Source organism: Amblyomma americanum, chromosome 1 (assembly GCF_052857255.1).
Source record: "Amblyomma americanum isolate KBUSLIRL-KWMA chromosome 1, ASM5285725v1, whole genome shotgun sequence".
NCBI lineage: Eukaryota > Metazoa > Arthropoda > Arachnida > Ixodida > Ixodidae > Amblyomma > Amblyomma americanum.
This window is the reverse complement of record NC_135497.1, coordinates 115,953,476-115,968,840: the sequence shown is the minus strand read 5'-3', so window position 1 is coordinate 115,968,840 and position 15,365 is coordinate 115,953,476. Positions and strand designations below refer to the sequence as shown.

At 45.3% G+C, this 15,365-nt stretch overlaps 2 protein-coding genes and 1 long non-coding RNA gene across 4 annotated transcripts in view; 1 reads left to right on the top strand and 2 right to left on the bottom strand.

The window, feature by feature from the left end:
* Cbp53E (Calbindin 53E) overlaps nucleotides 1–15,365 on the bottom strand; it is a 191,832-nt gene that overhangs the window by 17,831 nt on the left and 158,636 nt on the right. The window lies entirely within an intron of this gene.
* LOC144113497 (uncharacterized) lies at nucleotides 4,108–9,235 on the top strand. The gene is made up of 3 exons (XR_013310808.1): nucleotides 4,108–4,434; nucleotides 5,241–5,412; nucleotides 7,498–9,235. It is a non-coding gene; the product is annotated as an uncharacterized LOC144113497 (long non-coding RNA).
* LOC144135124 (uncharacterized) lies at nucleotides 14,258–15,234 on the bottom strand. Its single transcript, XM_077667875.1, has one exon. The coding sequence runs from the start codon at nucleotides 15,116–15,118 to the stop codon at nucleotides 14,543–14,545; it is 576 nt and encodes a 191-aa protein (XP_077524001.1). The 5' UTR covers nucleotides 15,119–15,234; the 3' UTR covers nucleotides 14,258–14,542.

The window sequence follows — 15,365 nt, the reverse complement described above, 5'->3', positions numbered from 1 at the left end:
CGGCTTGATGCAGCGAGCTGCAGCGAGGTATATAGCGTAGCGGTGAGCTGCCGTAAGTCTACTGGCAGTAACGATGCCCTTAGTGCGTTTTCGCCGGGCTACTGTGCCGCTGGCAGTCAGCGAGGAGGTGCAATCCCTTACAACAATGGCTATCAATTTGTATTAACATTCTATGTACTCTAGTAACCTTGTAGATAGTTTTACATTCTATCAACAATTGTTGATAGAAAGTTCGTAGAAAGTTACTTCCTTGTATGTACTCCTGTCAGTAGAAAGCTACTAGAAAATAATTTTTACATTCTATGCACGTTTGTTAATAAAAAGGTAGTAGAACGTTACTCCTCTGTATATACTCCTGTCAATAGAATGTTACTAGAAAATACTGGTGCAGTTGGACACATCGAGAGAAATGAGTGAACAAACTGCATGGGGTTCGCATAACCGTGACATCTTACTTGAGTGCCCAGTGAAATCTGCTGCAGCTAGTTAACAATTTCCCTATATGGAAAAGCGTCCAGCGTTTTTCGCAGCAAATTCATTCGGTATCAAATCAGGGTATAGAAAAGCGTTTTCAATACTGAAGATATTCTATTTTAATAAATTTTTTTGATTGCTTTCTATTCACTGTTGTGAGGGAAAAAAGATACTGGAAACCGAAAAAACACGTTTGGTCATGAGAATAAAAGCCTAAAATAAGCATGTACTATAGCCGAACACTTCAATTAAAGCTATTAAAGCAACCTTGAACACGAAATAAATATTAGCAATCACATTTTCTTAGCCTAGCATATTCTATTAGCATTTGTTGGCAGGAAGTTGGTACAATTTTCTTACTGCTTTCTATGTACTGTTGTCAGTAGAAATATAATAGAAACCGAGAGAAAGTTTTTTCATGCGAAAATATGCCTAAATTAAGTACTGCAGTCTAACAGGTTGAAGCAACTTAAGCAACCTTGGACATGAAACAATTATTAGCAGTCACAGTCTCTTAGCCGAGCGTATATTATAATATTTGTTGATAGGAAGTTGATACAATTTTCTTACTGCTTTCTATACACTGCTGTCAAAAGAAATATACGAGAAAAAAAATTGCTTTTGAGGAAAGGGAATGACGCAGTAACTGGCTCATATATCTCAGTGGACACCCGAACCCGCCGTAAGGGAAGGGATAAAGGAGGGAGTAAAAGAAGAAAGAAAGAGGTGCCGTAGTGGAGGTCTCCGGAGTAATTTCAACCGCCTGGGGGTCTTTAACGTGCACAGAAATCGAACAGCACACGGGCGCCTTTTGTGTTTCAAAGCGACAGAGGGGCTTCGAGTATCGAAAAAGCTGTAAGAGCTTCGGTCCCTTAATTCATGATTATACACCTTCGAACAGCAAGAAATACAGTATATTGTGGGGCGGACGTGATGCACAGCCGAGGACCACAAAAGGCAGAGGCAACAATTAAGGTAGCGCACAAAAGACTACGGTAGCGAGACTGCCAGCGGGCCTCGCTCGAGCAAAAAGCGTGCAAGGCGCTCAATGGCATGATGCAAGCGCGCACCAAACAGAGGCGATGCGGCAGAGCGGGCTTCCACTAAGTTTCGCATGTCGCTCTAGGGCGGCGCGCGGACGCTCGCGTTCTCAGGGTACACACACGTACAGTAAATGACATGAGGCACGACCGTGACGGTCGCGTTTCGATGGAGGCGAAACGCAGAAGGCGTCCGTGTGCTAATCCGGAGCCCTCCCCTGCGGCATTTCTTTCTTCCTTTCTTTTTTCACTTCCTCCTTTATCCCTTCCTTACGGCGCGGTTCGGGTGACCAGCGAGATAAGTGGGACTGTCACTGCGCCATTTGCTTTCCTCAAAAACGAATTTTCATTTTCAAGCTGTCCCGCCGCGGTGGCTCACTGGTTAGGGCGCTCGGCTACTGATCCGGAGTTCCCAGGTTCGAACCCGACCGCGGTGGCTGCGTTTTCATGGGAGGCAAAACGCTAAGGCGCCCGTGTGCTGTGCGATGTCAGTGCACGTTAAAGATCCCCAGGTGGTCGAAATTATTCCGGAGCCCTCCACTACGGCACCTCCTTCTTCCCTTCTTCTTTCACTTCCTCCCTTGTCCCTTCCCTTACGGCGCGGTTCAGGTGTCCAACGATATATGAGACAGATACAGCGCCATTTCCTTTCCCCCAAAACCAATTATTATTATTACGCAGTTAGGGTGAAATAGCCAAAGCCTTAGAATCAGATAGACAGTGCCGCCGTGCAGCGACCGCGGCTCTCCGCATGAGCCCAGCTGCGTCGCCTGCAGCTACCTCGCGCCCCGCTTTCGAATGGATGGATGGATGGATACGGCAGAACCCTTTAAATCGGGCGATGGCTCAAGCCACCTAGCCATGAGTTATGAAATTTTACTCTTGTCTTGATTTTAGCCACCGATCAGATAACCTTCGCTTGGTTACTTCTACCCGCTTAAAATCTACTTTCCTTTCACTATTCTTAAACCCCAATGCCTTGGGTAAATCATCCCCACAGCTTTCCACTGTAGGGTGAAGCCCTTTACAGAAAAGTATCAAGTGTTCAGCCGTTTCCTCCTCCTCTCCGCACGCAACGCACAACGTGTCTATCTCGTGGTACCTGACTCTATATGTCTTAGTCCGCAAAACTCCCGTGCTGGCCTCAAACAACAAAGATCTTCCCCTACAATTATCATAGATATTTTCTTTGGCAATTTCTTGCTTAAATATATTGTATGTTCCCAGTGCCGATTTCGTCAGCATCCCTGTTTTCCACAGAGCTCTCTCTGTTACTTTAACTTTTTTCTTAACCGATAATTGCTGATTTGCCCCCTACTGCTGTCCAGATATTTGCTTGTCAATTTTCTATAGTTCGCTTTCTCCATTTCGTGTCAACATTCCTTATATACAGGTATGTGAAAACTTTCCTAGACCACTGTTTTTCCCCCATTTTTCTCAATCGCTCCTCAAATGCTATCTTACTGCTAGCTTCTCTGCTCTCACCCTGTACCCCCTGATTTGGTGTATTGCCATGTGCTCCCAAAGCTAGCCTCCCTACGCCACGTTTAATTTCTAACCTTGCTTGAACATCTGGTCTAATGCACAGGACCGCATTACCGAAAGTCAGGCTAGGAACCATCACCTCTTTCCAGATCCCTCTTACCACTTCATACCTATTATAATTCCACAGTGCCCTATTTTTCATGACCGCTGCATTCCTACTAGCTTTATTCATTACATATTTTTCATCCTCTGTCAGATACTCAGCACCATTATTTATCCACACCCCAAGATACCTGTACTCATCCACTACCTCTAGCGTGAACTCATGTATTCTATGCTTGCCGCCCTCATCATTAAATATCATGACAGCAGATTTTTCCTTACTAAACTTGAAACCTAATCTATCTCCTTCTGTACCACATATGTCTATCAACTTCTGTAAATCTTCCTTGTCAGCCAGTATCACTATATCATCCGCGTATATTAGTCCCGGTAATGACTGCTTAATCCATTCTCCTTTCTTGAAAAAAGGAAGGATGAAGCTTAGTCCGCTCCTCTCTAGCTTGGTCTCCAACTCTTGCAGGTAGAACATGAACAACAAAGGAGACAGAGGACATCCTTGCTCACCTTGCCTAAGCCCCCGCTGTATCGATACATTTTTTCCCCATTTTATAAGCACTCTGTTACCTTTATATATATCTTTTAAAATATTAATTACTCCATCTTCTACATCCAATGTGCCCAGTATGTCCCACAAATACTCTTGAATAACGTTGTCGTAGGCTCCCCGAAAGCTTTCGTTCGCAGCGCCGCCAGGAACAGGTGGTTGCGAGACACATTTTTTTTTGTTGCCTAAATCACTAATGATCAACTGCCTTTGTAATTAAAACAAAATTCTGCGTCGTTTATTGCACCACGCATGTGGAAAATATAACGTTACCAGTTTTCTTTCAAAGCGTTAAAGGTTACGCGACTTTAGCGCTGCCTTTTCGCTCGCCGGTGGCGGGGTTGAGCGCCCCATGCGTATATTGGTAGGGTGCCTAAAGCCCCTTAATCTATCAAGGGCTCTAGGGTGCATCGATGCGCGCGCCCTCTGCACGGCGGCAGAGGGGAGCGCGCATCGAGACACCCTAACTATCGGCCGTGTGCTACACTACCTGTTTTAGTACGCTGGAACGCAGTCTGTGTCGAGTTCTAGCGTTTGTAGCTGTGATGGCTTTCTTCAGCGTGTTTTTGTCGATTGTGCTGCCTCGTTAGTGTTGTGGTAGTGTGACTGAACTCGGAAGCTGACAGATGGCCCCTGCGCTCCGGAAGACGTTCTTACGAGCATGGAGTTCTCAAAAACTGCTCTGACGTACAGCACCCAACACCACGCTGGAGCGGCCGGCGCCCGACGGCCGATAGTAGAATCGGCTTACCGTGATTGCTGACGAATGTAAGTACAGAACTGTAAAATGACTTCTGTGGTGTGTCGTGGGGATGCATGAGGGCTGCGAATGCATTTCGGCGTTGTATTGACGTCTTGTTCGCCGTGAGGTGCGAAATGCGAGCACGACACGATCGCTTGCAGAGAGGAGGTGTTTTGACACGCTCGCGTGCCAGCTATGCGGCTTTTAGATTCGCCCCCTTGCGCTCTTTGCGTCAGCACCGTTGCGAAAAAGTTGTGATAGGATTTGGTTGCACGCTGGGAACTGTGAGGTACCGCTTGATTCGTTATTCTGACTGAACTGTAGCAGCGCGTGAAAAGTAGACCATTAGAACAAGAAGTGCTTGTAGCGGTGTGTATCTTTTGATTCTGCGGCCTGAGTGTTTACTCGATATGTAACATTGCCCGTTCTACGTCGCAGTCGCATTAAGTGCTACGTTTCTTGATACCTTTGGTCAACGAAACTACGTTTAAAAATAGCAGAACCATTCCATTGCAGTGCAGCTGAGGTAATGGCACACTGGAAGGTTTGTTGTCGTTTTATTTTAATTACGTTCAATATACTGAATGTCATTCCCCATTTGCAGTCTGAAGCGATAAAAGTATAACGTGATTCGCGAATAATAGCCTTAAGGAAAATATGAGTGGCTTTGTAAACCATTTTTATGCAAAATAATGGACGCATAGGTAATTACTCATTAGCCTCCACTCCTGAACACATTGGACTGAACCGCTAGAGGCTTAATGGGATGTTGCTTCTTTGAATATGTTCATGAAAGCATCTCTCTAATTCAGCCTTTCAAATGCGTCCGCAGTGAAGGACTGTACAGCTACCCCACCAGTATCATCACGCTGCTATTGCACCTCCTTTCATCCGTGATTGAGCCAACTCTACCTCAACCTGAGGTTAATGGCATCATCGACCTGCTGGTGCAGTCTATCAGCTATTGATACCGGATATCAAGCATGTCACCTGTAAAGGAATAGGTATGTGTGGGCATCACAAACAGTTGTTTTTTTCTTGTCTTTACCTGTAGCCTGACAAAAGTCTTCTGGTCCAGGATATATCTCTCTCTTTCATTTGTTTCTTTTTCATCTTTTGAAACAGCATCAAGAAGAAAGGAAAAAGGTATTGCGGGCGTAATGAGAGCACCGCTCTAATCAAATGCACTGTGTTATAGTGTGTAATGCTTTTTTTACAGTTTTTATGCTCATGCTTCTCCTGCTTGGGAATCTTGACCACAGTATAGACCAAAAAAAAATATATATGTGCTTCATGACCTTTCTACTGTACTCTAAAAGCAGCAATTAAATTTCATAGCTTTGCTTCACCAGTACCTACCTGTTACAAGGCACGACAGGTTTGAAGTGAACCAGTGGTGTGGTAATTGGCAGGCATAGCAGAATGGGCAATACATTATTGAATATTAGCATTCAAGTGGAACACTGTGCCTTAGAAGCACAGGTATGGCTAGCATGAATAATTCGTACCATACGAGATTATCCTTGCATTACATGAAACCGTGTGAAGCTTATATTGAAGCTGTACAGAAGAAAGGCATTTGTTCAATGTGTCATGAGTGTTGCTGAAGTTATCGTTCTTTCACAATCTCTTTGTCACAACTGACTGCACTGTACAGTTGAAATGCATTTGGAATCTTTTGAAGATTTGTTCATTCTTGTTTTTATTCATACCGACATTCAATTACTGGTTGCATTACACTAGCTGAGCTTACGTCAACAATTATTGCCATGACCTTAATAATGCCCCTTGCTTTACTTGAACCGACGCATTTGTCGTTGCCCCCCTCCCGAGCCATCAAGTTTTGCTGTAAGCTGTGCAAGTTATTTCATTCATTTTCACGAGACATTTATTGCTGCAATTAGTGGCATGTAATTGCCTAAAGAACAACCTGGGTACTCATTTTTATTTTCTTTAGAACACATTTTTTTGTTTACTTGTTTCCCTTGTATTGAGCATGCCTCAGCCCAGGAGTGATGTGCTGCGGGACAAGTAAAGAACTGTCAGTCCAGCTGTTCCCTTAGGGGCATGTTGTTGAGGCTTTTCTCGCTCGTAGGTCTGTGTGGCTTCTCTTACAAGCATTGTATCTGACACAGTGTGTGCCTTAATGTTTCTATTTATATGCTTTAGAAAGGGCCACTCTGGCACTTCGACAACCTTGCTCACCTGCGTACTATTTGTTCATACATTTAACACCCCAAACCTGCTATAGCTCCAAATTGTGATACAGTATCTACAGACAGGTAAATAAACTGAACAGAAAGTAAAGTTGAGTTACTTTCTCCTAAGAGAAGCAAACGTGTGCAAGTTATAATGCAGTGTGTTTTAGCTACCGCTTTTGAGAGAAAAAGCTGCCTGAAGTTTGGTATATACCAGTCAAGAAACATGAAATAATTTTCACATTTGATGGTGTGCAAGTTATCTTGAAATGACTGGAATGATTGAATATCCCTTTATTGCAGCCCAATTAAGCATAGCATGTTAATGTCAGTTCCTGTGTATATCAGTCTTCAAATGTGGGGGCAGAATTGAGCACAACAGCATGTTATGGCTTTTTCTTGTTCAAGGAAGCATTGCATTTATTTATATTGTGTCTGCTGCTTGTGCTGTTACTCAGCAACCTTATCAAACCTGCTCTGAGTGCTGCATTTTAGTGCTCATTACTCAGCAACTTTATCAAACCCGCTCTGAGTGCTGCGTCTTAGTGCACATTTAGCTGATTGTTACCTCTCCAAGGTATGATTATGAAAGAATTCATTCATTCAGCTGCCGCTGTGGCTCAGTGGTTATGGCGCTCGGCTGCTGACCCGAAACACGCGGGTTCGATCCTGGCCGCGGGTGTCGAATTTCGATGGAGGCGAAATTCTAGAGGCCTGTGTACTGTGCGATGTCAGTGCACGTTAAAAAACCCCAGGTGGCCGAAATTTCCGGAGCCCTTCACTGCGGCTTCCCTCATAACCTGAGTTGTTTTGGGACGTTAAACCCCCATAAACCTAAACCTATGAAAGAATTTACTATAACTGTATACCTCGAATCTGTCTCTTACGCAGTTATCTTGCCGTTGCATTCCGCCATGGAGGAAGCTACCTATTGGTGCTGTTGATGCACACATCTCGTGGCTAGGACGCTACCTCTTCCTGCTGGTAATACACGCAAGTAACGACAAGGGGGCTAGCTGATATTGCGGACAAGTGACAAGATGGCACACGAAATAGCGGACCAACCAGGTCACTTTAGTATCCTTGTGTTAATGTATGTTTATTAAAATCACCTCAAAGCTTGATATCTACATCGTTGTGGACTTTTTGCATATATTTAGCAAGACTTTTATTCGCTAGTGTTTACAGCCTTGAATATCAGTCTTAAGACAGGGTAAGTACTCTTTCACTGTGAGAGATTTTTTAGCTATTTAGAGAAGTAAACAATCCCATCCTTAGAAATATTGTCTAAATGCGCATATTGTAGTGCTCTCAAGTGTTGAAAAAAAGCATGTAGCTTTGATGCTTGTCAAAGGCAAAAGTCCACATCTAGTTACATGGAGCAAATCACATGTCTGCAGTTCTAAGTTGCTGCACTTCAAGCTCGCTACAAGGTGCTTCACATCTTTCATTTTGTCACGAGTTTATTTGGCTGCCTTGACTGTTCTGGATTGACTGGCATGTCAGGAAGCTAAAAGGGAATCAGCCTTGATTTCTTACTGTTTAAGCAATAGGGCTTCACAGTGTGTGTATGTGTGTGCATGCAGTTTTTTTTTTTCAAAGGTTTGTTATGTGGCTCATGGAACCTTCATGTTACAGAAGAAATCATTTCACTGCTCTGTTGTACAGGAAAGTGAGCAGTAATAGTATATACACCAGGTGTTTCAGAGAGAACCAAGTAATTTTCAAAAATATGCTTTTTGGGTTAAAAATATGGCTTTTTAACGTAGTATTACCAGTGTTGGCAGACACCGGAAAGCCAATGAATTGTATTTAGTAGCTGGTTAACTAATTTCTGATAATAAACTTTTAACTATCACAGTTAAGTAACTGGTTGCAATTAGAATTTGTAGCCTGTCATTAGTAGTAGCCATATCAGTATTTAGAATTTACAAAATGCGATTGCCCTCGCCACGGTGGCTCCTCAAAATTTGACTGCACCGTGCGAAAATACATGCGCTTTTGGAAGCATGCAGGCAAAGCAACTGCTCCAGTGCATTATACTAGTCGAAAAAGGCAAATTTTGTCGAGCCACAGCGCAAAGGGTAATCGCGTTTTCAAAATTCTAAAAACTGATATGGCTATTACTAATGATCGGCTACAAATTTCTTAATTTCAACTAGATGCCTAACTTTAATAGTTACAGAGTTTCTTATTGGGTGATTCCGCGAGAGATAAACTGTCTAAATATTTCAAATTTGTAATTTTCCAACTATTTTATATATTATGCACACATTGTTCAGTAGCTCACCAGTGAATTTCATTTTGTGAAAATGCTAATATTTCAGCGACGTCGTGGCAAAGGCAGCGTTTTCAAGCACAGCTCCATTTTGCAAAGTTGCAATGACGTAAGCATCTAGATAAGAAAGCCATGATGTATTTTTCATGCTAAATGTACAGGTGAGAAGGAATATGTTGGGCTTATTTCCACCATTTTGAGGAAGTTGTCGCTTACTGGAAAAAGTTTTGAAAACTACAAGTCCCAAGCGAGGCCATTTTAAAGAATTTTTTCTCTGCAGATATAAAGCACATCTTCAATTTGCAGATTGGGTAAGCATCGAGGTGCTAAAAAAGTGTATCGACTTTCATTTTTATATAATACACGGAAGTGCAAGAAGTATTGCCCTAGATCTGTCGTTTTTGACTACAGTAGTGTTTTTTACAAATCAAAGGGAAAAAAACCCATCTTCAATGTTTTGAAAACTCCTGAAACAACTCTCTAGAAGGAGGCGAAGAAGAGTACGAAAGAACGTATTGCATTACTTGGTTTCTAACAATGATATCCAAGCTCAAACTTCTAGCTTTTTGAGCATCAGCAGGAGCGCCTAATTGAGGGCACGGAAGCAGCAAACACGACCCCCGCTGCTCTAAATTTCCCCCAAATCCCAAGACTGAAATATTTTCCATCAAGAGAGAGCATACCTAATTACTTTTTGTGGGCAAACACTGATCTGTGACGTAAACAGGATTCGGTAGCACCGCTATCGTCGAGTGCGGGTAACAACTTAGGAGTTAGGTGCACCTGCCGATGCTCAAAAAGCTACAAGTTTTAGCTTGGATGTCATTGTTAGAAACAAAATAATGCAACATGTTTTTTAGTAGTCTTTTTCGCCTCCTTCGAGAGACTGGTTTCAGCAGTTATAAGAAAAATTGGACATGTTTTTGAAAGCACTATTTTATTCAAAATTGCCAGATTTAGGGCAATACTTCTTGCACTTCCCTGTATTATATAAAATGAAAGTCAGTACACGTTTTTAGCACCAGATGCTGATCCATTGTGCAAATTTGAAGGAGATCTGCTTTATATTTGCAGAGAAAAAAAATCTTGAAAATTGCCTCATTTGGGACCTGTCTTTTCAAGATTTTTTCTAGTAAGCGACAATTTGTTCACAATGGCGGAAATAAGCCTGACATACTCTTCCTTACCTGTACTTTTAACACGCAAAATATATCCATCATGGCTTTCATATTTTTTATTCCTACATCAAGCAAATTCGGAAATTAAGCTGTATGTAAAATTGCTGCCTCTGCCATGACGTCATTTACAGTTTTTTCTCCTGAAATATTTGCATTTTCATGAAACTAATTCACTCTTGGCCTGCTGAATAATGTGTGCATAATGCATAACATAATCAAGAATATTTAAAAATTCAAATATTTAGGCAGTTTGATCTCTCGAGAAATTACTCTATTAAAAATTAGTTAATCAGCTAACTACTCAAGACGATTCACCAGTTTTCTGGTTCCCGCCAACACTAATAATACTGTGTTGAAAAAAGCCATATTTTTACCTAAAAAAACCTATTTTTTGAGAATTGCTTAGTCTTCCCTGAAACACCTCGTATATAAGAAAAGAATAACAGGATTTAATCCATGATATATTGGCTGGAGGACTAGCCTTTTTCAAGTGTACTACAGCATTTGTAGCACACAGCTTTTGTTTGAAATGCTGTAGTACACTCGAAAAAGGCTGCTTCTGTGATAATGTCTTCAATTAAATCCTGTTATGTTTTCAATTTCTGCTGACATTTTCTTGCATTGATCAATCAGTTGCCAAGAAATCACCTTTGATATATGTATATATATATTGTGAGATTTAGTATTCATAAGAAAAAGCCATTTATATCTCTAATGCCTACAGACAATAACATTTGCTTAGTGGTGGATGAGGGCTCTGCATAAAGCATATAAAATCGTTAGAGAGTTTGTTTTTCAATCATTGATAGCAAGAGGGAACTGAGGGGGCTAGGGCTTCTGTGCCAAAGGGAGTATTCTGTTCCCCTATTGTTCTCCGTAAGATATTTTGATGTATGATGCACATCTTGCAGTGCTTATGTACATTAAGGCTTGTGTGCAATAAATGAATGTAATCATTTGCATTTTGCTTCTGTTATTCTTTAAACTGTCTAGGATACAGAGTTCACAAAATGATTTTGAAGTGCTAAAACAATGTTGATCAAAATGTCATACAGTGTAGGTAGCACACGTTTCCAGACATTGATAAGTTGCTGGGTGGCAATTATACTTTCTTCGTACTTGAGGCTTTTGGATAACGGTGGCCAATTGTCGGAAGACCATTGATAGACATTGCTGGTAAGTGGTTGATAGGATCTAGAAGCTGTCGATAAGGGGATGATAGAAAGCATAAAGACTTTCTATGTACTTGAGTATTTTGGATAACGGTGACCAATTGTCGGAAGATGGTTGATAGGCTGTTACTACAATGTATAAACACATTTAAAAGACTGTCTATTCGATGTTGATAGGTTGTATTAACATTTGTCTAAAGACTTTCTAAAGAATGTTACTAAAAATTTTTGTAAGGAACGACGCATATGATTTCTAGCCACCGTTCTGCCAAGCAAAACGGTGCAGCGTGTCCCGGGCTCAGAGAGGGCGCTTTCGACGTCTTTGCGTTCTGTCCAGCTCTCCGCCTATGCTGTCCTATTAGAGGAGACGACGACTGTCGCTGCCGGCAAACCATCGTGCGCTGTCACGGCAGGCTTGCCGTGGCCGACGCGCCGCACGGCGATGACCCACTTTTTTTCCGTAGCGCAGTGTCCGCAGCGAACGCACGGAATCGTAGCTCTGGGTCGCGCCGAGCGCACGATCGGCCGGGCATCGCTAGCTCTAATGATGGACTGGAGAGCAGCCTCTTCGGAGCGTTGCTCGTTCGATGCAGGGCGGCTTGCTTGCCCATTAACCAGCACTGAATGGCGATGTTTTGCTTGGAACGCCGAAACAAACGGCCACAGCTTTTGCAACAACGGTCTTTTAAACAGAGGACGGTGAGAGTCACGTTGACGGCTCATTCAAGAGAACAAGCGTAAGAGACGGTGCGGAAGTTGCAGTCGCTTCTGAAGTCTCGGTCTCCGCTTACACAGCTCTCCAATACACAACAGCGTCGTCTTGGGCTGTCTTTTCGTCAGCTTGCATGACCGCTGCTGGATGGTATCGTGTTGTGATTTAAACTGGCCATATTCCATTACCACTATTACATTTTCCACCTGCTCTTATTGAGACGATACTTGAGCTGAGCTGCACTCCAAAGGCAACTCAAACGAGAAAAAAAAAATTGGAGGACGCTGAACGCGACGGCGTGTTGCAGCACTGCCAGGGAGTTCACGGAACACCATCGCCCGTTCGGCGCGACGTCTTGCCCGTTAGACAAATCGCTCTGCTAGGTGCGGTGAAACGGACGCGCGGAGCGGCAAACCACGTAGAAGCGCTGCCAGGTGCCTTGCCGAAACGCTCGGGACTCAAGTTGCAGTCGTAGTTCGTCGGCACATCGTTCTTGACGAACCACGATGCCACGAACGCCAGCATAGCTTCTGCGCCGAACGAACAGGCCGCAAGCTTCGTGGTGAACGCACTTTGGATTTGCGCTGCGTTCGCCGCTCACCGCGTGATTACTGCGTGCCCGCACGGCCCCACTGCGCCCGAACGAGACGAGCGGGAGGCGCTGCCATCGCGCGCCATCTGTTGGTGCAGCGGGGTACACTGAGAGGAGGAGGAGGAGGGAGTTTTTGGTTACGGCCGACGCCGACGACACCGGCTTTTCTGCGACACGAGCTCCTTAACGCTGTCGCGTTCAAATGAAACTGTGCAAGCCGGATGTTGGCTGCAAAGCCCCTCAGTCGTGGCGCGTACACGCACCTCTAATGCGACAAGCACATTCGTGTCGATATCTGCGTCTGCACACATGAGCAGATCAGGGTGCGCGGACGGCTGTGTAGCCGGCTTCGCGCAGCGGTACTACAGGCAAGCCTCGGTTAGCCAAGTAAGGCCACTGGCACTTGAAATTATTGCTCGCAAGCGCATGTTTTCCGCTCTGCGTGTCCTCTATAAATTCTAAACATGTCCGTTGGACCTTGCCGCCTTTTAAAACAAATTGGGGTGCTTTTGGGAAGCGGGCCGGTTGAAACAAACAATGCCGAGAACACGTGGGCGCTTGAGAGAGTTGAGTCAGTCTCGAACATTGAAAGGACCACTTCGCCTTGGCTCGCTGTTCAACAGCCTCTAGTGCTGCTGTTTGCTTGATGCTTGCGAGTTCACATAGTACTGCTGCTGCTGCTGCTGACTGTAGCGCCCACTGCGCGGCGCTCAAGACCCAATGTCGCCTTTAGCGCACTCGTCGAGGAGGTTTATGGGCCGCTTACAAGCGGTCTGCGCACTGCATTTTGTAGCATTGTATTCACTCTCTGGCTTCCCCGGCCGCCGTTTGTGGCGCCATTATGCTGTGCCGTTGTCGTGTGTTTCCTGAAATAAACCTTCTCTGTTCAATTTCACTCCCCGTTATATAGACCTGTTTCACTGGCGGGTAGCTGCTGAGCCTTCGGCGGCAATTCAAAGCAAGGTCCGCCACAGAGACTTGATCATTACGAGAAATTTCGTGAGTACGCTGAAGACATAACCCGCGTGAGCTGTAGGCAGGAATGTCAAATATGTGGCGTTCGGAAGAGCTAGAGAAAATCTATCAAAAACTTGACTGCCTGTCTTGACGCACTTTTTGTAAGTGCGTACGTCTGCTGCGGGATATTGCATGCCTAAAATGGGTTTACAGCGCAGACAGACAAACACAGGAAAGAACGAAGTGATAGGACAGAGCTCTCGGTCCTGTTTTATGTACAGTTTTGTTTTATGTCGTCTGTTTTATGTACAGCTTTTCATTGTCCACTGGAAAATCGCCGGTAAAAAACTAGTGACGCGATAGCTACAGCTGGCCGAGTGGAACTTGCTCAGTTTAATTGCAAAGTCAGTCTTTCGCCGCTCCGTTTCGCTGGGCGTTTCTTCGTCTTCGTCCCACTTGACACGGCGCATGCACACAGCTGTTGCAGCTCGGTTTCGCCGCCGCGCCGCGCCGCCGGCAACAGCACCTGCTCCGCACGTGACCACGTGGCGGTGGCGGCGCCTCCACGGTCACGTGCCCCCGCCACGGCCACGTCCCGCCGCCACCGTCACGTGCCGCCGCCACCGTCACGTGCCGCCGCCACGGTCACGTGCCACCGCCACGCTGGACGTTCGAAATGCTACCGTAATGTAGCAATGGCTACAAAAAAAAAAAAACTTTTCGCCCTACGGCAGTAAATTCAAGCAGGCTTAGGACATGTTTGTTTTTTATTTTTTCAACATCAAAGTGCAACGCCAAGATAACAAAAGGGTAGAGAAACAAGCCTCCTCGCTTGCTTGAAGACAAAAGTTCTCGAAAGCCATCGTCTGGAATAGCGTGCTTGCAGTTAGCTTGTAGCTGCAGCGATACCCAATGCTTGAAGGCTATCTTGGCGCTCTTGACTCACACGGACACACACACACAAAAAAAAAAACAGGACAGGACGGGGTAGGGACAGGAAGTCTGGGCAGGCCTCACTGTTCTCGGGGGAGAGTGTGGGCCGCCGCGTCACTCTTGGTTCTCTCCGGTCTTCTTCGGTTCGATCTCGTACTCCTTAAGCAGATCGGCGAACATGGCACGCTGCTTGTCTCGGGTGGCTTCGAAAATGTTCTCGTATCTTGCCTTAGCCATAACCACCACCTTCCTCAGGTCTTCCGGGGAGATGATCTTCTGGAGCTTCTCGTGAAGGCGCTCGATGAGCCGCGAGACCTGCACCTTCCGCAGGCGGTTGTAGTCCAGGTCAGCCAACATGAGCCTGTAGCTGCACTCGTCCAGGATGCGGACTACGTGGCGGGTGTTGTTGATGTCCCGGCACTCGACGCGGTAGGTCCGCGGCACGACCCGCATGGCGCGGCAGCGCATCAGGAATGCCGCGTTGTTGGCGTACAAGGCCAGGTCGAACATGGAGCGGAAGTAGCGGCTCACCAGCTCCATGGGGCGGCGGCCGTAGGTCTTCCGCAGGTGCCGTTTCAGCGATGATGGGCTCTGCTGCTTGTTGGCTGACGCCTCGCTCATGTTGTCGTCCTTGCCGAGAGTGCTGGTTCCCACGGTGTCGCCGGCCGCCTTGTTCGATTCCCCGGGCATCGTAGTTGCTCACGCTCAGCTCGCTGCAGGATCACGGGTTTCGAACGTCTGCACGCTGCACGAACGGTCACGCTGCACGAGCTGTGGCTGCTCCTGCTGCTGCGCACGCCGTCCCGCGTGCTACGCGTTGTCTTTGTCTGTCGGCGCTGTAAACCCATTTTAGTTATGAGCCAACTGGCCTGCAAAAACGTTCTCGCAAAGTGTGATCACTTCGGGCTTTACCGACTCGGATTAAACTGCTGGAACA